The sequence below is a fragment of the Sphaerodactylus townsendi genome, linkage group LG03 (assembly GCF_021028975.2).
Source record: "Sphaerodactylus townsendi isolate TG3544 linkage group LG03, MPM_Stown_v2.3, whole genome shotgun sequence".
Taxonomy (NCBI): Eukaryota; Metazoa; Chordata; class Lepidosauria; order Squamata; family Sphaerodactylidae; genus Sphaerodactylus; species Sphaerodactylus townsendi.
The window spans coordinates 85,994,125-86,019,176 of NC_059427.1; the positions used below are offsets into that span (position 1 = coordinate 85,994,125).

A 25,052-nucleotide genomic window follows, 5' to 3' on the forward strand; every position below is an offset into this window, starting at 1 on the left:
ATGTGGTTACATGAAGTTCTAGGGCGCAATCCGAGAATAGGGCTATGGTCAGTTTCAACATATTTTTGACTGAATAAATTAAATAAAAATAATAAGTTAGCTTCAAGCAAGGGCTTGAAGTGGGCTTCAAGCAAGGGCAAGGGTTATGGCAAAACCCTGAAACCTGAAACTGACCATAACCCTATTCTCGGAATGCGCCCTAGAACTCAATATAACACTAAGGCAAGCCTGAGCCCCTGCCCTTGCCTTAACCCTAACCCTAATCAATTTTTAATTTAATTTATTTTTTGTTACAATTTTGGGATCAATTTATGACTGAATAAATTAAATAAAAATAATAAGTTCAGGTTAGGTTTAAGACAAGGGCAGGGGCTCTGGCTTGCTTTAGTGTTATATGGAGTTCCAGGGCGCCCTCCGAGAATAGGGTTATGGTGAGTTTCCGGTTTCAGGGTTTTGCCATAACCCTTGCCCTTGCTTGAAGCCCACTTCAAGCCCTTGCTTGAAGCTAACTTATTATTTTTATTTAATTTATTCAGTCAAAAATTCTTCCCAAAATTGTAACAAAAAACCAAAAGCTAAAACTGACCATAGCCCTATTCTCAGACTGCGCCCTAGAACTCTACATAACACTTTTACAGTCTTGCCAACTTTATTCAACAAAAGATGCCAAAGTCAGCTCAACAGACCATTCAAATGAATCTAGTCCTCATGATACTATGTAAGACTTCCAACTTTTAAATTGATCCCCCTAGCTGTCCCTGTAATATCTTCAGCAATTATCAGATGATATTATTTAAAGCTTTGTTTCCCATTACAACATATTAAACCTGTACTAAAATGTTTTTTCTTTCAGTTGCCAACTTTAATTCTATGGGACACATGAAGTGATATGGCTAGCACAATGTATATCACACTTTGAATGATCCAAATCAATGGATTATATATCAGTCCATAGCAGAATAGTAGTTATCAATTTTATGTCAAAGCGCACTATTCTCTATATTTAACTGTCATAATACAACAAACTATGAAAAATCTCATTCAAAATTGATCCTAAGCCTTATATTAGAATAATAAAAAAGAGTAAGAAGAAACTTCAGGTTGGTTTTTAAACATTTAATTTGTCTAAGCTAAACAATTATCGTCTTTGGGGTGTTGTGGGGTTTCCAGGCTATATGGCTGTGTTCCAGTAGCATTTTCTCCTGACATCTTGCCCACATCTTACTACAAATATTCAAATGATAAATGCTCACATCCCCAAACACACATTGATGTAATTTATTTAGGACTGAGCTCAAGTAACACCAAAAGAAATCTCTGAATATAATTGGGCGGCGGGGGGTGGGGGGGGGTTGACTAGGCAGTGTACCATTTGACTCCAAATTAAGTCCAAACATAATGTAAATTTACTTTTGCTAAAGCTGTTCACAAACTTGGTGGGCACATAAGAAGCAAGACTGCAGTTAAGAAAGTTCTGCACATGAGCCTGCAAAGTAGATGGGTTTTGCAGTTCCTGCAGTTTTACAACAATCAGTGACTGTCTCAGTGAGAACAAGGGGTCAGACATTAAAAATCTTTGCACAGGGAGATTCTTCTTATCTTCCCACCCTTGTTTAACACAAAGCCTGTTTTCCCACTGAAACTCTTATAGATTGTTGTGAAGTATGCAACCAGAACAGGGCCCCAAAAGCACCTAGGAAACAGTAGCACAGCAGTGGAAGATAGGCAACTCTTCCTCTTCATTTGATAATATGTTTGTTTACACTTTGAATAGTAGAAGAATGGGGGAGGGGTGTTATTTGATTTGACATACAGCTCAGTGCAACCAAATGCAACATATTTGTGTTCTGAAGTAGGTAATCAATAGCAGTTACATTTTCAGTCAGCCTGTACTAATTTTTTTAGCTTTGTTATCTTTGTTTTATGTTAAGCATTTTGTTATTCATGTAAAAGATCACTGACCTGCCAATCTATGCAACAGAACTGTTGAAATAGCCTTACAATGACAGTTCAGGTATTGCTGTACCAAGGAGAGTATTGCTGGGGAGCTCAGGGCTAAAACATTCCACTCAGATGCTTTCTTTGGTAAAACAGCTGGCCACAGTGTTTATTGAATTCAGGCTAGAGGAGCTCAGGCACAGCATAGGAATGGATCCTGGCATCAGACGACCCACACGTTGAACTGATGAACATTCTTCAGCTGTGGAAAGAAGCAAAGAGTAGGAAGTCCAGGGATCCACCAAGCAGTGACCTCTGTGGGTCTCCCCTTGCTACCTGGGAGTGTAGGTCAACCAGCAGCCCTCACCTGGGCATCCCACATATGGCCCTCCACTCCGCCAAGGCCTCTTATGGAACCCCCAACCTTTCAGTGGCTGGTTCATAGATGCTCCTCCCAAAATCCACCCACATGTGATGAACAATACAAACATTGCAAACTACAAGCATAAACAAATAAATGAACATGCAACATGGGGAGGGGGGGATGTCCAGGCAGCTCAGCAGACGGGCAAGAGGTTGGGGAGGGCTATGGAGAAGACATATTTGATGCTGACCAATCCAACTATTAGTCATTTAATTAGTATATTGGGGGGAAATGATACAACTTGTTACTTCTCAGCACAGATAATGTTCTAGGACCAACAAAGCCTGTGATGATTCAAGTGTGGAGTTGGGGTGGTGTTGCTCAAATAGTGGTAGACATTGTGGAGTTGCAACCTACAGATGAAAGTTCATTTGTACTTTGCTGATGCAGATCAGAGAAGTAATCAAGTCTAGTTTATTCCATATAAAGTCTTCTTTTTCATGAGCAGGAGTTGCTGGTACAATTTAAATACCAATAGTGAGAAGGCAAAACCGCAGGTGTTTTCCTGTACAAACCACACACTAGATGTGCTAAACCCCCACTGGGAGTGCATGCAGAATATTAAGAGTCCTTAGGAGGTGGTCCAGGTAATGCATTGTTTAATTCACTTAGCTGTATGGGTGGTGCTGTTTCATGGCCAGAGCCGCATTGTCATTAACGCTAGAGACTGCTGATGCCTTGTTCTGACAAGTTACATTTTTAACTAGATTTGTTCAGAAAGCTCAGTCAGTGCATATTTATATTATCCATTCTGAATAGAAACAGCCAGACATTGTCCATAACTAAACTACGAATGTTAACTGAATCAGGCTCAGCTTAAAATGTCACAAGATCAGAATCAAAGACATGATGGCAGGCGGAAAACAAAAGACAGAATGAAATCCAGGAGAAAGGTCCCTGGCCAGGGATGCCAGGGATCCCCAATCTTTTTGATCCTGCAGACACCTTTGGAATTGGGACACAACATGGTGTGGCAGGAGGTGGAGCCAACAACAAAATGGCTGCTATAGCTCACTTCCAGTCACACAGTAAAAAACCTTGTACTATGCCACTGCCATAGCAATATTTTAAACTATCAGCCAGTCAGAATTCTTGCTGGGCAAAAGCCTCATCTGGCCCCACTCACTTTCTAAAAACACTTTGCCAGTGCCAGAAAAGGTATTGGAGGGCACTGTGCCCCTCTCTGGCACCATTATGTAGCATGTTAGGAATATTTTGGTTCTCCAGACTTTGGAGTTCTGAATTATCTTGGATTGTTTTCTAAGTAAAACTAATTGTATTAGCAATCCCCATTTGAACATGTTTATTTTTAGATTTTGTACCTAGCACCAGTGATAAAAGGAGCATGACGAAGGGAACATGCCTGGGGTATGAACTGCCCGCGCGCACACTCTCCACCCCCAACATGCCCTGCCCTGCCCCCGAAACATCCCACCCCCAAAACGCCCCTGGCCCCACTTCCCCATGTGACTGCAATGGTGGCACCCAGGAGAAGCCACCCCGGATGTCCCCATAACACTAACAAGCATGCAAAGGTTACTGCAGCTTTCCGCTTGCTTGTATTTTTTCATACTTTCACCCTGCCAGTGTATTGATGTGTGTGCACATAGTGACAAAATACTCCTAAAAACAATCTGGTTGCGATGGCATCAAGATTATTTTTGAATAGTGTTTTATATCCATTAATATTCACTCCAAAAAAAAGACAATGTTTGATGTGTAGGGGCAAAAACCATCAGATTCAATTTTAGCCTCTGTAAACTAGTCTAATTGTAGGATTACAATTCTGTTCCTTCCAAAGCCCTTTTTCAACATGGCAGTTCTGGGATCTGTTTCTTGATTTGTGTATTTTGTAATCTTTTAAAACTTTGTTCTGGAAGCAGGAAATTAACCATACTACACATTTCTAAGGCACAGTACTAAAATGGCTCTATATAGTGGTGTAGGTAGATTGCTTGAGGCTGTGACTGGCCATTGAACCCAGTGTCTTGAATCTATCTTTTAGCCTTCTGAGGGACAGATATCGAAAACCTATCACAGTAATCATTTTTCCAAAGGGTGCACTGATTATTTCAGCTATTGCCTGTACACATTTACATATATGTACGTAAGAATGTACATGTTAGGACTCAGTATTGCTATTAACTATTCTGTTCTCTCTTTCTACCCTGGCCATCAAAAGCCAGCATGAATAAAAACATCTTATGTCACATCTTGAAGCCTTAAAGGTTCCTTCCATACTAGCCATTTCCTCTTGATTGACCATTGTTCATTCTTTCATTTATTCCAATGAATCCAAAAGACATTGTTGCTGCCCTATTGCATTCCAGAGCAGGTTTTTGGCATTAAAAATATACAATTGTCCCATTAAGATTGGTAAAGTACTTCTGAAATACCTACCTGTCCCATTAAGATTGATAAAGTACTTCTGAAATACCTGACTAGACTGAAGAAGTTGGTACTATAGCTGCTTCAATTTCCTTTATTCCCTCTCTTTTTTTCCTAGGTATTAAAAACTGTACTTCTATCTGTTGCCTCTATCTGTTGTTCTTGGAGCACAGCACTGGTAGAAAAGACTAGGTAATAAGTATGTGTGTGCAAAAAGGGTCAGCAGAATTGCCTGATTCTGCCTGTACCCTCAGCCTGCCAACATAACAGTTTCAATTGAGTTACTCTGCTTATTGTTGTCAGCACCATGCAGTCATATTCTTTACTTTCCAAAACAGTCTGGAGTATGATTGTAATATTTATAAGCTCATGATAAAGACTACTAGAATGAAGGCTAAAATACTCATTGTGTATGATGTAAGTCAGATATTCACGTTCACACTTTATTGAGCAGTTTCTGGGCCTTGTTGTAGATCAAATTAAGGTCATGTGATCTCAGGGCAAATCCACAAATTATCATTTCCTTAATACTGCACAATATGATGGACTGTGCTTTCAGTGGCAAAGAGACAGGATAGCCAAGTGCTTCAGGAGAGAAATATGACTGATGGGTAAAAAAGCATCAAGAAATCCTAAAATAATAAAGATCCCTGAACTGAAAAATCCATGTCATATTCTGCATGAATCATGCTTAACCTTGTAGTAATTATACAGAATAAATAATTCTTTTCAAAAGCATGTAATTATAGTACCTGGTAGGTTGGGACCTATCTAGTAGTACTATACCCAGAGGCTGGAAAGAGACAGCTGAAATAACTAGTTTTTTCCTTTGTCTTTTATAATCTTACCAAGCTCAATCCCCAAAGATATATTATTAAAAATGTCAGATTCTGCCAAGAACATGACTAACAATGTCACAATGTAATAAGAAGTGAAATATTATGGGCAGGCATAACTAGCCAAAGGGATAAGAGACAGTAAAGATAAATCCTTTTGTCTGGACAATAATAATTTTCAACTATGTTCCAGCTGCCTGGACAAAAATTATTTTTCAACTACAAAGAACAAACTAATCACTAATTGCTATTGTTTGACTCATGGTTAGTTTTTTTTTAAAAAATGATGACTCTGTGGCATAACAGAGTTATTGAATTTACTGAAATAAAGGGATTGTGACAGCAAAGAGAATGACAAGAGGACAGCAGAATGTTGCTATACACTAATAATCTCTTACAGTCTAATGCTATACTCTAACGATCTCTTATAGCAATCCTGAGGGGATAGTTGCACTGCAGCCAGGGATAGCACCAGAGGCCAAATGGCTCCTGGAGACAAAAACCCCTCCGGATTCTCCCTCCCCGCATGCACAGCCCCACTTATTCACAAGTAAGTGAGCCTTGCTTGCAAGTAAGCCCCACTTACTCACAAATTGGGCTCCAGCTCTTTGTTGCCTAAAAGCCAGGCGTGAGGGAAACTCATGCCCAGCTTGTAGGCAGGGAAGAGGGGCTACCCATTTGGTCACGTGGGGGGGCGCATTCGGTGTGCGCCCATGTCCTAGGGCCGTATGCCACTGGATGGCACAGCCATGTGCATCCACACACTTTCCAGCATGAAAGTGGCCTTTGCACTGCTGATTTTACTGGCATAAGTCTATCCCATCAAATAGCGGCATTCCCAGGTCAAAAGGACTAAGGAAGCTGACTAAAGTTGGAAACACCCCTTTGACACTTGCTCCTGTGCTGGATGAGTGCTGTAACTGCACTGGCACCTGGAATTCACACTGCCACACAGCTCTCCAGCCCTGGCATAAGTGCCTCTGCAGTGGTGAATATGCTCCTTACACAAGCAAAAACGACATTTGCACTGGGTTAGGTCATCTCCTACGGAGTTTTGGCCCCTCTCAGGATTGCACTGTTATAAATTTAGTCCATATGATGATATCGTTGTGCCTCACAAAGTGAAAGATGACTGCACTGTTTCTTAGTGCCATATTTGAAATTGCTGGATATGAAATATTTCACCTTTTTCCCCCATGGATGTATTTCAATATGAAATATGGGGATAAAAACATGATAGCAAGGCTTATACATGACACATTTCATTTGTTCTGCCTTTCCTCACACAGACCTTTAGGGAGATGGTGCTAACCTGAAGGAACCTTCTTGGAAACAATCATCCCTTTTTTTGTAACAGAATATCAGAACTCATGTCATATTGCAAACCCTAAACAAAAGCCAATTTTAGTTGTTCTCTTTCCCTGAGTTTAGTCATTTTTTTCTTTTGAGAACTCTGTTCTTTTCATAAACCAAACCATCTTGGTTTAACCTTCCTAACCCTGTAAAGTAGATTCTCTTGTGCTAGAAACCACAAACCTCTGGATATTTTCTCCTGGGAAATCCTTTTTTTTCTCAAAAAGAGGGGGGAAAAACTACACAAGAGCACCAAAACTCCTCCCTATCCTCTAAACACTTATAATAAAAATATGTTTAAGTTAAATCTTTACATCCTGAACTCTCAAAACAGAAACTACCAAGACAAAATCCAGTATAATTAAAGCAGAAAAAAGTAAAATGGTAAAATGGCTTTCATAATAAATTAAGGCCTACCAATAGCAAACAAGCAGCAAAATAATAAAATGCAACAAAATCTTGGGAAATAAAAGAGAGCTTTCTGAGTGCTGAAGCTTAGGACCAGTTAATTCATTGTGAGGAAAGTGCCAAGTTGTCACAACAGAAGAAGCCCCTTGGGTTGATATTAATGGCATCAGGATGATGATTGGAATGTACTGTTCATTTATTTTATTGTTTTATTGCAACTGATTGTTGTTAGCCACTTTGAGCCTATATGGGAAAGAGAGACCTATAAGCCAAATAAATAAATAAATGAATGAATGAATGAATGAATGAATGAATGAATAAATAAATAAATAAATGTCAGGTGGCAGGTTTATTGTCATGTAAAGCCCCTACATGTTTCACTATAGAAGCTTCATGGGAAAATCAGAGTTCCTTTGTGTCCGGGGGTTGCCGCGATGGCTCGCCCTGGACTCCTGCAGCCAAGGGGCGGGGCCAGCCGAGAGCCGCCAGCTGGACCCGGCAGCATGACGGCTCACCCCGGACTCCTGCAGCTGGGGGGCGGGGCCGGCCGGGAGCCGTCAGCTGGACCCGGCAACGGCCTGCCCCAGCGTGAAGGCGCTGAAAGCGAGGCGGCTCAGCTGAGGCTCGTCGGGCCGGCAGCTGAGCGCGGGGGCGAGGCTGGGAACACCCTAGAAGCCCTGGTGAGGGCTTATAAGGTGGGGATGGATGGGCGGGCGGGGCTTGGCATGACGGGTTGTGGGAGGGGGTTGCGGAAGCCAGGAGTGGGAGGCAAAGCGGAAAGAGGAGACGTGGGAAGAGGGGGCTGGGGGGAGGCGAAGGCTCGGCCCGCCAGAAAAGCAAGGGAGAGGGGAGAGAGAGAGAGAACGGAGGAACGAAGGAAGAGAGGAACGGAGGGGAGTGTGAGAAAGGCTGGAGGAAGGAAGGAGGAGAGGCTGAGCAGGGATGTCTCCCGGGGGCGGACAGTCAACGGCCCAAAAGGAGGCTGCCCACTGGCAGGAAGGGAGACTGGCGGTGACCCCCTAGCCGACGGGCTGGGATCCCGTGCCTAGGGTAGAGAGAGTCTACTGGGGAAGGGAGGGTGCTTCTCCAACCCCACCCATTGGCACCCTGTGGTTCAGGCAGCTGACTTCATTGGGAGCCCCAAAGACTGGAGCCACTGATGAGGAGACCAACCCCTTGGAAAGGGATGGTGGGACGGCTTGTCAGCCCCACCCACAGAAGAGGGAGGGAGATCGCCACACTTTGGCCAACCCTTTCCACAACAATTGAACACATTGGATTTTTACATGACAATAAAGCTGTCACCTGGCATCCTTTTTTTTCCTTCCCTTTTTTTAAAAAATTGCTGGCATGTTGTTAGGCATTGCCCTGTTTTTCTTTTCCCATCTATAATCACTACACCCCTATTCTGAATAGGAAGTGGCATACAAAATAAAGCCTCTGTAAATGATTTCAGCTGATAGGCACATTCATATTGGACCTGGAAATCCTTTAGAAGTTACTCTACTTCCAGATTTCTTAGGGCCTAAAATGAACTCATCAGCACTTTGAATTGTCCCCAGCAGCTAATGGCAGTGATTGTAGCTCTTCAAAACTGCTATGAAATATTCCCTGCGACTAATACTGACCCAGTTTTTGCCTGAAATGCAAGAAAAGCAAGACACTTTAAATGTTCCATACGAAATGGACCAGTGTGTTGCAGAACTATAAACCTGAATGCAATCATAGCATGAATCACTGCAGCTAGTAAGATAGGGGCTGGTTATGGACCAATATTTCTTCAAGCACAAAGATTTCAGGCGATGGAGTGCAGTTTTCTTGACTCCCCTTTTGCAGCAGCAGCCCAAATTGCTCCCAGATATTTTGTTCCTAGAAGAGATAGGAAAACCCCTACCCAGAACAGAATTTGGAGAGCATTTCAGGCTGCAATGAGAGGGGGTGGCAGGAAAATCATATTTTGTGGACAGAAATCCTTGTGCTCATTGAAATGACTCGTTGGGATCCAAGTACAGAGCGGCTGCACCAACCAAAGTTTGCTAAAGGCACTGTATGTCTTAGATGCCTTAGATAAGACTAGAACAGACATAGCTATAAGAGAGCGGATGTGTGTGCTGTGCACCAGAAGCACCAGTGGGGGTGGGAAATTGCCCCCTTTCCTCACGCCCCTGTGCCCCTCCTGCTCCCCCCACTTGCTTTAGTTTAAAAGCAGCCTGGTGGAAACTACCTTAGTTTAAAAGCAGCCTTTAAAAGCAGCCTGGTGGGGAAAAGCAGCCCCTGCAGGAGTTGGGGCTCGCAAGATCTCCTGGGAAGTGTAGTTCCCACCAGGCTGCTTTAAAACTAAGGCAAGGGGGGGGAGCAGGGGGAAGGGGGGGCACAGGGGGACATGGGGATGGGGCCAGGCACCATTTTGCTTTGGGCACCTTCTCCACCCTCTACACCTCTAGACTAGAAACAACAACTGTACACCCAAATCTAAGCCCTCTTTTGGGAGACATAATCTCATTCAAAAAGAGTTTGATTGGTTAGTCCCTGGCTTGCTGTATCCCTGGCCACCTCAGTCTTATTTAGATTGGGCTTCATTGAACATGTTCATAATTTTATTAAGCAGCTACTAATAATGATGTATATACATACAAATATATCTAATTAAACATAAAATCATTTACTGTTTTTATTTTTAGAGACACAAAATTAATATACAGAAGTGAAGGTTTGAAAAATATGCCATTACTCATTATTGCAATTTCTGTGGTAAACGGTATGTCAGACTATAGTGATCAGTGAAGAGATGGTGGCATTTTTGCATCCTGATTTGTAATTTTCTTTCCCCCTTTCTTTTTTTTAAGTTTCTCCTTCTGAAAACTAATTATTTTTGGGATTCAGTTATTTCCCCAATCTTCCAAAAATATTCCTCAATTTATGTTTTTTCAGGTGGCAACACTACTTCCCAATGGATTCTACCACCATGGTCATCTCCAGCATATAGTATGTGTATTGTACCTCATGTATTCTTCTGGAAATAACCCTGCCTTTCTTCACCATGCAAATATGCCATTAATCTCTGCATGTGTAATATATACATGTCTACCTCTTTTAATTGTCTGCACTTATCTGTACATCATTTGTCCTTGTTATTTTTCTTTGAACCAGTTGTCTAATATTTGTCTTCCTTCAAACAAGAATGAACGTTAAAAATATTGCATCTTTTGGCTACAATCCTATGCACAGTTGCTTGAGTGTAAGCTCTACTGAATTCAGTGGGACCTATATCAAAGCAAATGGTCTGAATAGCTAGTTTCCAATTAACTTAGCCACATGAGATTAGGAATCCATGTTGCAGCCAGTGATCACAAACCCAAAGTAACATCTTTGTTACTATTGATAATCTATGCTAAATCTTTGAGTTTATGGTAGACACACATCAAGGGTATCATCCAGACAAAGTGAAGCACTTTCATGTCCCACTGGTTTCAATGGAAGAAATTTAAGCATGTGCCTATTTATCCCATAGAAAGCTGTGTGATCTAAAAGTACTAACTGAAGGCTGGAGCATGCACCAATCTGGGAGGGGGGAACGCGATTGCGGCAGCAGCATGGGCTGAGGCTGTAAGGTGTGCCCACCCCACTGGAATAAGGGGTATCCACACTAGTGGAGAGACAAAGAACCCGGCTGGAAGTGCCCACCACACAGCCACTATGCCAGCATAATAGAACATGCCAGCAGCACTGTGGGTGAGCAGTCCAGGGTCATTCCCAAGAGTGGAGAAAATTTTAGTTGGCTCCTACTGGGGTTTCTACCGCAGACTTACACCAGGGGAAATCATGGTGTAAGTAATTTTTTTTCCAATGGGATTTTCTGGGTGGCTGGTTTTTTAAATTTTTTATGTATGTCTTGTGCTACCAAAGCCCCTGTGAAGGTGGCACAGTGTCAACTTTGCCATGCTGTTACCAGGGCCACAGAGCTCCCCTCCTCCCATGTGAGCTGTTAATTGTCAATGAAGAATTATACCGGTTGCTCAAAAATAATGTCAGTGGCCTCAGAAAACCCTCTGAGATTTTGTGGCAACCCCATTCTATCCAACAGAAAATAATATTTGTACCTCCAAAAAGGGATTGCTACAGTCAGCTAAATTGTTTATATATTTAAGGAATAGACACCCCAGCTTTCCTTTAAAATGATCTACAAGGCCGGTTACATTAACTAAGAAACAATATAACCAAATTCTGGGGAATTTCAAATGAGAATAAGATGTTCTTAAGATGCTGGGGCCCACAGAACCAACTAGAAGTCATTGAAGGGAGTGGCCATGGCCAGGGGTGGGGGGGAATGGCACCCAGGACAAAATGACACCCATGACCCGCCCGCATGGGCCCTGCCCTCTGCAGAGCCCCCCGGAGCCCCACCCCTTACCCATTCACTTTATTTCGGCTGGCAGCCGGCTGAAAAAACAGCCTGCTCTGGCTGCTGGGGCCTGGCTGCTGGGGCAGTGAGGGGTGTGGGGGGGCACCTACACAGAGTCTCCCCACTGTGCCCCACCTCCTGCCCACTTACTTTATTTCAGCCAATAGCCGGCTGAAAAAACAGCCGGCTCTGGCCGTCAAGGCCTGGCTGGTGGGGTGGGGTGGGGCAAGGGGGGAAGGATGAGTGGTGGGAATAATTCGTGCCCCCACGTGTCCCCAATGGCATGTACCTGGGGCCACTCCATCCTGTTATTTCTACGCCACTGGTCATGGCTCAGATGTAGATCATGTTATTGGTAAGCAGTTGGTCCCAGGTTCCACCTCTGGCATTTCTAGTTAAAGAATATCAGATAGCAATAAGGAGAAAGGTTTTTGTCTGGCTCACATCCTAAAAAATTTCTGTCTGTCAAGAGAAGGTAGTCCTGTGCTAAATGGAGCAATTGTCTGACACTATGACAGTGCAATCTATGGAAGGGGGGCAATTTTGGGACTGCTGGAGACGGTTTCACTGCAGCACAACTGTGCTACCTCTTGAGGGGTTTCAGGTGGTATAGGAAGCATAAAAACTAAAAAAAACCTGTTCGACTTTAAAAACCTTATTGCCCCTTAATGGCTACATTACACTAAAACGTGGTATAAGTTCCTGGACAGTGTAGGTGCCATTCTCAGACCAAAAGCCCTGTGGAAGCTGAACTCCAGACCAAAAAAGCCTTCTGACTGCACCCACCCATGCCAATATGGGCTCCTGTAACAGAAGGGTGTCAGCACACATGGCAAATTCTGTGCTACGCTGCCCCTCCACTGCATTTTGTCCATAGCCCTGGCAGAATGGGCACTGGCATCAGCAGTGGCATATCTGCCTGGGGACATGGGGTAACCCATGTCTCTGGGCGGACGCCATCTGGTCACATGGAGGAGCAAAACCGGCCGCCCATGTGACCAGAGAGTCAGCCTCCCTCTGGGAAGCATGCAATCAAACTTTTTCAGCCAGCACAGGCAATCAAGCCTCCTTCAGGCACCCCTCTCCCCACTGCAGGGAGCCCTGGAGGGAGGGTGGAATGCCGCGACCCTTCCCTGCCCATGTGCAGAGTTGGGCCTCCCTGGAGATCAGGGATGTGGCCCTTTCCTTTTGCTTTTAACGAGCCTAGTCCTGTCTTGAACTATCTTTTCACGTTATGGTGAGCATTTCAACAATAATTTGAAAAGATAGTCCAAGGCAGGACTAGGTCTGTTAAAATATTTGCATATTTAGCAAAGGCACATGGGTATGTTGTTGAAATGCTCACCATAACTTGAAAACATAGTCCAAGGCACTGACCTTTAACAGACCAGGGAGACCAGGGAGCGGGGCTGAGGGATGCCCAAATTTGCTCTGCAAGTGGGCATGGCTTCATGGGCCACCTGCAGCAGGGATGGGCAGGATGCCCCGAGGAGGCTTTGTCTCCGGCCACTGTTTGGACCCCATACCTCTGGGCGTCAGCACATCCTTGTGCAGCTTCGAGTCCTTTCACCCTCCACCCTTGTATTGCACTTCCTAGCACCTCCATAAGTTAAACCCAGAGCTGATGTTTACAAATGTTTTTCAAAGGGCAGCCCCACATAGAACATGTTTCAGTTATCAAGCTTGGATATAACCAAAATATGAATAGCACTGGCAAGATTATTTCTATAAAAGTCAAATGATTCCCATCTAAGGCTGAGATCTGTGCACAAAGTGGCCTACTTGAAAAGGCTGTTTCTTACACTTGAAATGAAGTACAGAATTGTAGGTGTCATAAGAGGCAATTTAGTTGTACATGCAAAAAGAATTAAATAGGAAAGAGCTAAGTATATGAACAAAAAATCTCATTGTGCCTTTTGCCGTAGAAACTCTGAGCATCCTCTAGGTTTTCTTCTAAGTATGAATGCTGGAATCAAATTTATTTTGTATTTGTAATGGAAGTTGTACACAAAAGCTAATTTCTAATACTGTAGGCATTTATTAGTTTAAATTTTACTTTTTCATTGAAATCTCCAATTTTAATGTGAGAGCATCCAGGCAAAGTATAATACATAGGACTGAGATGGGAGTTAACTTTTTAAACTAGTTTTGATCCAATGAACGAGTAAAATGAAAAGATAAAATATTCAAGTTGGTCTATCTGTGTAATAATGAATTATTTAGTGCATTGTCTTTAATATTTTTAATCTTTTATACATACTTTAATCTTTCATACATTGTCTTTAATATTCATTTATATTGAGGTTTTGGTAGTTGTGCATTTATTTCAATTTAATTAATTAATTTGGCATTCCTTGAAAAGAGGGCCAAGTTTGGTGGTGTTTCTAATCATTAACTCTGGAAAGTTAACTCTAATAATTAACTCTGGAAAGATTTTGGTCTTACAGTGAAAAACTGAAAGTCATATTAAAGATTTTAAAGTATAGTTTAATTTGCAATTAAACCTTCTGTACTGTTGTAATTTCAGTATCACGTCACAATATCATATCTTTCTTTTGTAGATATGTCTCTTACTTCTTCTGACCAACAAGCTCTCATTTTAGATTTCTGCTTATACTGTGTTTTATTTTATTCTAGTAGTCAGTTGGAGTTACTTTGTTTTTATAATGCCTTGTCAACATGGGAAGGATATTTTAAACAATTAAAAACGTTAAGGAATAAGTCAATAAATGTTCACCAGCTTTTCTAAAACCATTGTCACTGCTGTTGAATGTTCTTATCACAGTTTGGTGTTACTTCCTGTTTTCTGCTCAGTGACTGTAAATTCACTGAGTTTCATCAGCAATTTATCTGTAGAACGTGCTGACAGTCATAGATCTCCCCCACTTCCTGGTCTCCTTCTTTCCAATTTCCAATCCTGTTTTCGGGATCATTTGAAGAGTGCCATACAGATAGCTAGTCTGCAGTAAAGAGGGAGAAAGGAAGGAATCTCCTTTGCTGCTGCTTCCAGCGGTAGATGTCTGGAGCCATTGTCCCTACCTCCTAGTAACATGTAAACCATTCCATACGTGTGGTTAGGGCAGAACAGCTAGCAAATATACCCCCAAATTGGGTGGGTATTACTAGTGGTGCACACAATGCCACAATCACCCTGAATTCAGTCGTGGAGCTACAAGGGGATGGGAGGTGCACCGTGCACCGGACGCATGCCTGGGGGGTGCAAAAAATTACCCCCTTTCCCCTGCAGCACCCCCCACAATGCCCCTCATTCCCCCCATGGTGCCCCACGGCATTCCCCCCCAGTCCCCTACCCACACTTACCTTAGTTCCTTTCCTTGTTCAACACTTTTTCAGGCTGCAAAAGGCCTGTTGGCAGTAAAAACGACCTGAAGAACTACAGTTCCCAGGAGACCTTGGGGCTCACAAGGTCTCCTGGGAAGTATAGTTCCCATCATGGGGAAGTTTAGTTCCCATCCCCCCATGGGGGGCGGAAAATGTAGAATACGCACAGGGCACAGTTTGGCCCAGCTACGCCTCTGCCTGAATTGCATGTACAAAAGATATAGACATTGCTATAGACTACATGAGAATGACCAAAGATCACGTGGCAGCTGCTCCCGGTAAAGTACAAAAAGAATCTCAGTGACTAAGTGAACCTTGTCTTTCCATATTATAATCACATAACAAATAAATATACAATGGAAGAGTTTTAAACTTCTAAGAAATCATTTACACCATAATCCAATATAGTTGTGTGCTTTCACCAGTGCAATTAAAGGCCTTAAACATGAATAAAACATGAATAACTACACTGAATTATGGTCCTAAAATTAAGAAAGATATGGTCAGACAACATAATTCCATTTAACTGTTTTAACTGAATTTTCAGAAAATTATGAAGAGACTTATTAAACGGTATGTTCTGAAGGCCCAAGTGGATCGAGAGAATGATGAAGTCAATGAAGGCAAGTTCTTTTTAATTTAGTGGTATTATCTGGTGACCAAAGTCAAAGATGATGTGACAGATTTTTGTTTTAATGAAAGCATAGCTAACTAAGCCAAAAGGGGGATGATGAAAATGTTAGCCTTGGTAATTCTAATCAGTCTTCATCATGTATATAGCATCCCTTCCATGGTGATTTTTACTGTAAGTTTCAAAAGAATGTGTTGCCTAAGCATACCAGCTACAACAGGGCAGAACTTTGGTAAGTGGAAACAGAAGTATTAGGATAATTTAGGCCCAATATTAGAGGTTATCAATATGCCCCTTTTAACATTTTTCTTTTTATATATTCTCAATGGGAAGTGTTTCTCCCATGTTCACTGTTTTCCCAGTAAACAAATTTGAAACATTAGTCATACCATATGCCACTTATACAATTAACACAAAGAATCAACTTTTATGTCAGATTTCATTCTTATGGTTGAGGAAAATGGGTAACTTTAGTTTTCATTCCAACCAGGAAGAACTCATGTAAGAAACTAGCATTTTTAAATCAAAACAATGTGGCTATGACTTTCAATACCCATACCATTTCAAAAGAAAGAACCATTGACCAGTGGTGAAGAGAAAATCATGAATGTAATAAAGGTTAAAAATTCTACATCTGACATATAATTTCCTAAGTGCCCCATTTAAAAAAAATGAAACTTGTACATACAGATAAAAACATTTTGGGATTTTGACATTTTTTCATTGATTTTATTGTTGCCACAATTAGATATTCACCATTAATTCCTACTGAAACCTCTGAACTGGGATTTACTAATTCACTAATACTAATTCACACCTAACTTTTGCTGGATTGTGCCACTTAGTTTTGTTTGGGATCATAATGAATAGACATCTTGCTTTTCTGAAGATGTGTTTCATATTTCAAAATTAATGTACACTTAAGCAGTCATCTCTAGGATTTTGATGCAGAGCGTCTTTGGAGGCCTCTCTGAACCTATTGACTTTGATGGACTTAGAAGGCTAAAATTCTGCATAGGTTGGAATACGCTGCTAGTCCCTAAAGCAAGCTGTAAGATAATTGCAACTCTTCCGCAAAGAGAATTGCACCTCAAAGTTCATGGAAGAGCTCATCATGAGGCAAAGTGGGTAGGGCTAGAAACTCCCACCACAGGTAGCAGGAAAGAGACAAAGGATAACTTGGTTGTTCTGTTAGTAGTTGCTTATTCTGTCCTATTAATAAGAGTGTTTCTTTTAATTTTAGGAGAACTTAAAGAGATTAAGCAAGATATTTCAAGTCTGCGTTACGAGCTTCTAGAAGAAAAGTCACAAGCAACTGGAGAGTTGGCAAAGCTAATACAGCAACTTAGTGACAAGTTTGGAAAGAACTTAAATAAGGACATTTGATGATGGACAAATAAGAAACACTTTATTATTTCAACCAGCATTCTAAAGGAGCAAAAACTGTGCAAGATGAGAGCATTGAAAGCTCTGTATTTGCCAAGTGACAATTGTTTTAGAGGCACTGTGCATTAGCTTGGTTTATTGGGTGAAGCCAATGATCAAGTATTTCCTTTATGATATAAAGATGACTTTTTTGTATCAAAGCAGTCCTTTAGACATCATAATTACACGTCTAACCTTCAGAAGATAAGTTTGGTTGTTTTAGAAACCCAAAGCAACTTTTGAAAATTGGGAAAAAAGCCAGATATTCATAGCGATAAAGCAGCAGGCAGTAATCAAGGATCAAAAGCATAAATGGTAAAGAAATTACACCGAAAGATGTGGAAAGAAGAAGATGTGCATGTTATATCCATTTCAACTGGATACTATTCATTCAAAACTTGCAACCTGCAGATTTTCATTTGCGCAGCCACTTTGAATCCTACAAAACTAACATCTACCTGGTGTAGTGTAGCAGCTAACAGTGTGAGCTGAGAAGCCCCCTGGTTCAAATCTCTTCTTTAGTTTGAATGCCTGTTATCTTAGAAATCACATGTTCCCAAATTTGCACTTGCTAATAGAAACTGAGAGCAAGGGATACTGGCAGGGGAGAAAATGTGGCCTAGATGATGTGCCCACCATTTGTTCCCAGCCCTTTTCCTCCAGCCGGCCTTATAAGCAGCTTCAGAGCCTACCTATAGAAAAATAACTAAAAATAACCTGGGGGATTTGAAAGGAAGATGCTATAGAAAAAAGAAGTGTTAAGTATCCCTTCCCAGTTGTCCCCACAAATAGTCTCCTGCCAGCATGGTGTAGTGTTTAGCACAGGGGTAGGGAACCTGCGGCTCTCCAGATGTTTCAGGAGACATTTACTGAATTCCCCATCCAATTGGCCATGCTGACAGAAACTGATAAGGGTATAGCCCCCACCAGCATGGCCAATTGGCCCATGCTGACAGAAGAAAAACTGATAGGAATTGTAGTTCTGAACCCTGGTATCTAACCTGGAATTTGCTGGCAACAATGGGTTCCCTACAATCTTGGAGAACCAAGTTTGATTCTCCACTCTTCCATGTGAGCAGCAGACTCCTGCAGTCACCAGAGTAGAAGCTGGATTTGTTTCCCCCCATTCCCTACACATGAGAGCCCTGCACTGGGGTTTTACCCTGGAGAGTGACTCCTCAAAGGCCTCTCTTTATCCCTACCTACCCCTCCACAAAGGTGTGCGTAAAATGTTGTGAGAGTGCAAGGGAAGAGAAGGTGCAGTGTAAGCTAGCACTTTGGAATCCTCTCCACTTAAAGGTACCTTAAAAAGTGGGAGTATAAAGTAGAGACTACTTCTCTTTTGCCCTCGTATTTGATTTAAAGGGGGGAAATTAGGGTTGGGAGGAATGCATGCTTTGATGTTGGTTCTCCATGTTCTACTCAGTCACCAATTCACTGGGCAGGCTATATTAAACCAATATTTATCAGAGTTACTGTACAATACTAAGCACAGTCGCACTGTTTAAGCCCATTGACCTCAAAGAACTTAGTTGTTAATTCTGCTTGGTACAGAACTGTTACAGCCCCATCCACTGGGAGCAGTGCACAGCCACACTGGTGTATTTGCCCTCCGTTGGGCCTTGCACAGTTGAGGGGCAAATACTTGCCCTGGCAGAGGGGAGAATATGCCCTCCCTGGCAATGGGACATGGAACAGAATGCCACACCAGCATCCCTGCAGCCCAACCAGCACAGCAGGGATGGTCCAGGGGCATAGCTAGGGGAGGAGCTGACATTAGTCGGCTCCCCCCCAGTCATTGGCACTGTTGCTCCAGCAGCTGGGGTTGCAGACTTACACCACCAAAAAGGTGGCATAAGTCTATTCAGCACAATGGGTGCTTCCCAGTGGTGGGGAGATTTTTCAGCATTTTAAGCCCTTCCTTGCTGCTGGGAAGCCTCCTTGGAGGCAGCAGGCTAGTGCAGCCATGGTGCCCCAGCCGGGTGCCACGTCTCTTGGATGGGGCTGCCCACCTCAGTAATCCAATTTGCAGTATGGAACTATAATACTGTCATAACTGACAGAGTTGTAAGGATTGCCAGTTCTATTTAAGTGACTTGTTCTTTGGACACTCTACAATCATTACATCTGGATTTTTTGTATCAGAAAGATTGTAGTGGAACTTCTAACCCTGTGATAAAATATAGTGAAACCTTTTGGACAGATATTGGAGGAGAGCATTAGAAATGAAAGCTTTCTATTGATCTCTCCTAGGCCAAGTTAATAGATCTTGCAGAGACTATAGGTTGGATATCAAGAAAGGAGGGTCTTTTCTCCACATCACTCATCTGACCTAGTCTCATCCCACTCTAACACTGTTTAGCTAGAGAAAGAACTGAAAGACCTTTTGGCTAGTGCTGAACAGAAGAAGCTGGAACAAATATGGCCTGGGTTTAGTAAAATTTCATGGTCATGCAATGAATTCTGGATTGACAAGACAAGAATTTATACTTCAAAGTTCATTTGGAACTTGAACCTTTCATAGTATCCTCAGTGCATGTTACTTGACCAGCCGTCATGAAATGTAGCTTGAGTCATGTCTCAACTTAGTTTATGGTCAGATTCCCTGAGACTATCATATATATATCCCAAAGCTTAAAGATCCAGAATCCAGGCAGGGCTTAAAGATCCAGAATTACACCTGATCTGTAGAGATCACCTTCCCTGGAGGAAACAGCTGCTGTGGAGGGTGGATTCTATGGTATTATACAATTCTGAAGTCTCCCCTCTTTTCAAACATCACAGTTCCCAGGCTCCAGGAATTTCCCCTAACTTGCACAGATGGAGAAACATTTAATGTATGTACACTAGTGTTCCTGTGATCATACTCAGAACTGAGGAAATGGGAACATGGCAAAAGATGTCACACTGGAATAATTAATATATAGTACATTCCATTCAGAGAGACTATGATCTATAAGATTCTGAGGGTGTATTTCAGCAATTGTATTCTGTCAGAGCAGTATTATTTCTCCATTACTGGCTATAGTAATAATTGCAACACATTTGTGAGACAAAAGACATTTCAGGAATGTTTATGGATTTCTACATTATAACACAAGAAGTGTTCCTGACAGTTATGCAGACACTTTCCCATTAATTTTATTCACTGAAAAGAAATTCTGTTTAGCTCAGAAATGAGTATGTTCTAGAAAACACATTTTATGGGTTTTAAATTATTCACGGCAGGTGCCACAGAGTTCCCATGGATTTACATCTAAGTCAATATATGCTGAATTGCAGTCTCTGTCAATGAAGGTGGATTTGTGACCAACTGCAAAAGGCCCACTCAGCCTGGTTTGAATAGAAAGCCATAGAGTAAACGTGAGTTTATAAAGCATGTTGTCAAAGAATCTGGAATGAGCTATGCCTTGGATGGACCATGATCCATTCAATGACAGTCCAAAAAAAGTGACATTTCTTAGAAAAACTGTTTGATGCAATTTATGTAGTTGAGCGAATATTTTTTTCAAAAAAGTAACCACTTACAGGAAGCTAAATTAGTATCTCCACACTTCACTTTCTGAAATAGAAGCAAGTCTTAACAGTGCAATTCCATGTAGAGTTATTCTAGTATAAGTGTGTTGATTTCAATTAGCTTAGATGGGAGTAACTCTGCATAAGATTACATTGTTCACCTGCATTACTGCCACCCAAAAACTCAGTTTCGTGTTTCTTAAATGGCAGAAAGGATTTCCAGCTGTTTAAAGCACACTTTGCTACTACAGTCTCATACAACTGTACTGTTTGTTTACAAGATCACTTACACAATGACAATAGACATCAGCTATTAATAATGATTCATAATAAGCAGAACCAGAAGGTGAGCTGTGACCTGTTCTTAAGTGCCAGATGAGAACACAGATAGCCTAATAGATTCATAGTTATATTTGTTTAAAAAAGGAAACAATTTTTTAAAAAAACGTGTACTGTAGGTATAACTGTTTAGAAAAAAATCAAATAATGTATTTTTACCTTTAATAACTCTATCTTGTATACTGTAATATTTTTATCTTAAACAATGACAACAAAAATAAAATTACCTCAGAATATTTTGTTGTAACTTGAACATTTACCTGATCTTTTAAAAGATTGATATTGATTTTATCGTCTAAAAAGCTAACACACAGGCATTGACTACTGAATTCAAAATTAGATTTAAATTAGAATTGGAATTCAGAATTAGAATTAAAATACTATTAGCCAGTGTTTTAAATCAAAAGGAAACATAATATAATTCCTTCCTGAGAGTGTGAGTGGTGGTAACTGGCAGAGGTTGCAGTTCACTTGGGAGGCAGAAGAGACTACCTGCAGGCTCAAAATGATGAAGCGTCACATCACTTTTCTCTCACTTCCTAACTTTTTCTCTCATTGTGTAGTCTTTTTTCTATTTAAAAATGCACATTTATAACCTACATTTGCCAGGAATTATGTCATGTGCATACACATGCATCCATATGTCTGTTGTAGTTTAATACATTCCTGTCTCTCTCGCATTCACGGACAGTGAACAAACTAAAATGTGCATTGCAGTTTGAAGCAAAGTTTTGAAGCAGCCTCCTAAGTCCACCGAAATCCACAGGCTGAGAAGGCTGCAACTCTACTCAGGACCATATTGGGTTAAAGTTTGGTAAGTATTTAGGTACTCTGTATTATTCCTCAATTTTTTTAGCTACAGTATGCACGCCCGAATCTCACCTTTTACATTAAGGCTTGACTTCTCAGATCTCAGGTCATGTGGCTTCTCATCACTGAGATTCACAGTGCAATCCTAAACAGAATTTCATCCATTTAAGGTAATTGAAGTCAGTGTTTTAGGACTATGCTGTTGACCACATAATGAAGACTTTCTGGCTGACATTAAATGGAAAAATGGACCAGCATGGATCCTGGGTACCTGAAACTGAAAGAAAAAGAAAGTACTAATAACGTTGTTTGGGAGCATTATTTTGTAATTTTACAGCAGAGGAAAATAGTGGAACAAAACCCAAATTCATTTTGCTGTCACAGAAGTGCACATCAGCTCCTAGACATCCTGATAGTTTTCAGTACAAACAAATATGTGTTAGAATCCACTGGAAACCCTCGATGGCTGCTTCATATTTCTTATTTTTCCAGTGTGAGGGAGTTGCGCCATCGAGTCTTCCCTCATCTTAACCAGATCTCTGGTAGCAAACCCAACATTTTGGTTTTCTGTGTTGCTCTTTGAGTGTATGAACTGGAAGACAACCTATAATTATACCCTTTTTTCCTGCTGGAGTTCCACTTTGTATAGTGCATTGCATAGACAATACAACAACCAAGGTGGTAGTCCGAAATCAAAATATATCAGAGGTACATTTTGGCAGCCTGAATACAAAGACTAGCACCTGCATACTCTACAATATTACATCAGGAATTGTATAAATTATGAAAGGCTTGATTGAAAAGCTATTGATGTAAATGGAAGCTATTCTGTAGAGCTTTTGATGATGGCATTAGGAATGAAATGAGAATCAATGAAACTTCTTACAGTCTCCTTGTAATCACGACTGTATTTTTCCTGAGGTTAGACATGGCTTGAGTACTTTTAGTCATTCAAATACAGAAGGTTTCATTCAACTGCTACCTTTTATATGTGGATGTAATGCTGTAATAGTCTTTCAACATCAGGTACCTGTTAACCTACTGCATAAAAGTGCCTTTTCCTGTGATCCTGTTTACTGATTCCATTGTTATTCAAGAGCAGAGGTATAGCTTTTATTTTCATCTCACATGTACTTTTTTATATTCAAGTTGAATCATCTTTCAGAAAATTCAAATGTCTTCTGAAATGGTTAGTGGACCCCAAAGGACCACCCAAAGCTACAGATTTATTGAAAGAACTGCAGTGGATAGGTTGCTATGCCAAACCTGGAAACCAATGAGAGGGTTGGAGGTGGGAACATGTGTGGAGGTAATATCAGTGACATTGCCAATTCACACACCCCTCTTCTCTGCTTCAAGCTGTTCTCTGCTTCCAGCCATTCTGTTCCTCTGTCCTAGCAGTAAACATTGACCAAACTCTTGATACATTACTAATTTTTGCAGAAAAGAGGATAGAGAGACTGCTTCCCTATTTATATGCTATTAAAGGGATTTGATTTGATTTGACTGCCTCCTTTGGGCAGTCAGGACAAACTATCCTAAAATTGTTAGTATATATAGTTTCTCCAGTTTGTGGATACCAAAGACTGACTGATATATCTGGAGACAGGTGTGACTGGGAAGGCATGAACTAGAGTGTAGGACTAGACCTGGGGAGATTCAAGTCCCTGCTTGCCATGAAGCTCTTTAGGTGATCTTGCCTAACTTATAACCTTTTTTATGGATGTTCTATTCACACACACACAAACACATGCTTATAGAGTTGGAAGACACAACAAGGGACATTCAGTCCAATCTCCTGCCATGCAGGAACATGTAATCAAAACACTCCTAACAGATGGCCATTGAGCCTCAAAAAAGGAGACTCTACACTCCAAGGCAGTGTATGCCCTTTCAATAATAATAATTCACAGTTGTTCACTTCCACTATTCTTCGCTCCCTTCCTGGGCTATGTCCTTCAACTGGAAGGAGAGATAAAATGGCAACCTGTGCATCAAGGTCCTTCAGCTTCCTACCCAGAGTCTCATAATCCCTTGTGATATCCTGAAAGCTATAACAGTCAGTGGGTTTGATGAGTCTCGTCTGCCTCTCTTTTACATTATGGATCTTAACCACAGGAAGACAGCACACTTATCAAGACATCCTGTCAGACCTTCTGTTCTCCTCAGCACAGGTCTTTTCTGGGGATTGGCAGGAGCAATTCCATGTGCTGAATTTTCCAACGTCAACCTCACATTCTCTAAGACTGACTCTGATGTTCATATGCCAGTTCCTCATTATCACTGACAAGAGGAAGAACTTCAAATCAATTTTGTAGCTTTAAACTAACGGAACAATCCCTTGTTCTTCTATTTAGATGTGTCACATTATTCCAAATGTCTATCGACTATGTTTGGGAACTGCCTTCCTTCTCAGAAATATCCCATTGTTTCTCACCCAGGACAGTCTGCTCCACTCTGTTCAAGATATCCACATGTTTCCTAAGGCACTGAAGACAGCAATCAACTTGCACTTGATGCAGATGTACCTATCCACGTCCTCCAACAAGAAAATAAACATACAACAGCTATTGCAGGTGACTGCAGCAACACCCTCACCATCCATAGCCAGTGGTTCTAAATAGGTACTGAAACAGAACTCTGGACCTCACACACAAAGGTCTCTCACTAAAATTCTCCACAAATGCCTGTTGGCCTTCTAACCTGAGACTAACATGAAATCACCATCTAACCTGAGATTTTCAGACCAGACCAAATGTCCAGTTAAGCTAAAAGTGATAACAAGCACAGCAATGAAAGCCTCTGAACTAATTATAGGGTCTCCAGGCCCAGCCCCCAAGCTAATACCTACAGGTCAAGAGCCCTTTAGCTGTTGCCCTTCAGTTCACACCAAAGGCTTGTACATCTGGCAGGGAAGAGTCTTACAATTCAAAGGTTCGCAGCTCCCACCTCTCAACAACCACAGCAACAGCAGAAGGTGGAGCCAGTATTACCTGATAAGATCATTCTTGGAACATGCTCAAAGTACCTTTGCCTCACCACTCAGCAATCACAAATAGACCTCCCCAAATCTGAAAGTAAAGAATGTGTCCATAGGGTTGCCAACTGTGGTTTGGGAAATTCTTGGAGATTTGGGAAGGGCGGAGCTTAGGGAGAGGGAGGAAGCTCAGAAGAGATGTGATGACATAAAGTCCACTCCTCAAAAGTGCCATCCATGGGAACTGATCACTGTAGTCTGCA

At 41.5% G+C, this 25,052-nt stretch overlaps 1 protein-coding gene across 1 annotated transcript in view; it reads left to right on the forward strand.

Moving 5' to 3' along the window:
• Nucleotides 1-17,963, forward strand: part of TRPC7 (transient receptor potential cation channel subfamily C member 7) — a 143,982-nt gene extending 126,019 nt beyond the window's left edge. The window contains exons 11-13 of the mRNA XM_048487239.1: nucleotides 10,279-10,332; nucleotides 15,639-15,714; nucleotides 16,966-17,963. Of these exons, the coding sequence (XP_048343196.1) occupies nucleotides 10,279-10,332; nucleotides 15,639-15,714; nucleotides 16,966-17,108 (273 nt within the window). The 3' untranslated portion in view covers nucleotides 17,109-17,963. The remainder of the gene's footprint in view (nucleotides 1-10,278; nucleotides 10,333-15,638; nucleotides 15,715-16,965) is intronic.
• Nucleotides 17,964-25,052: the final 7,089 nt, after the last annotated feature.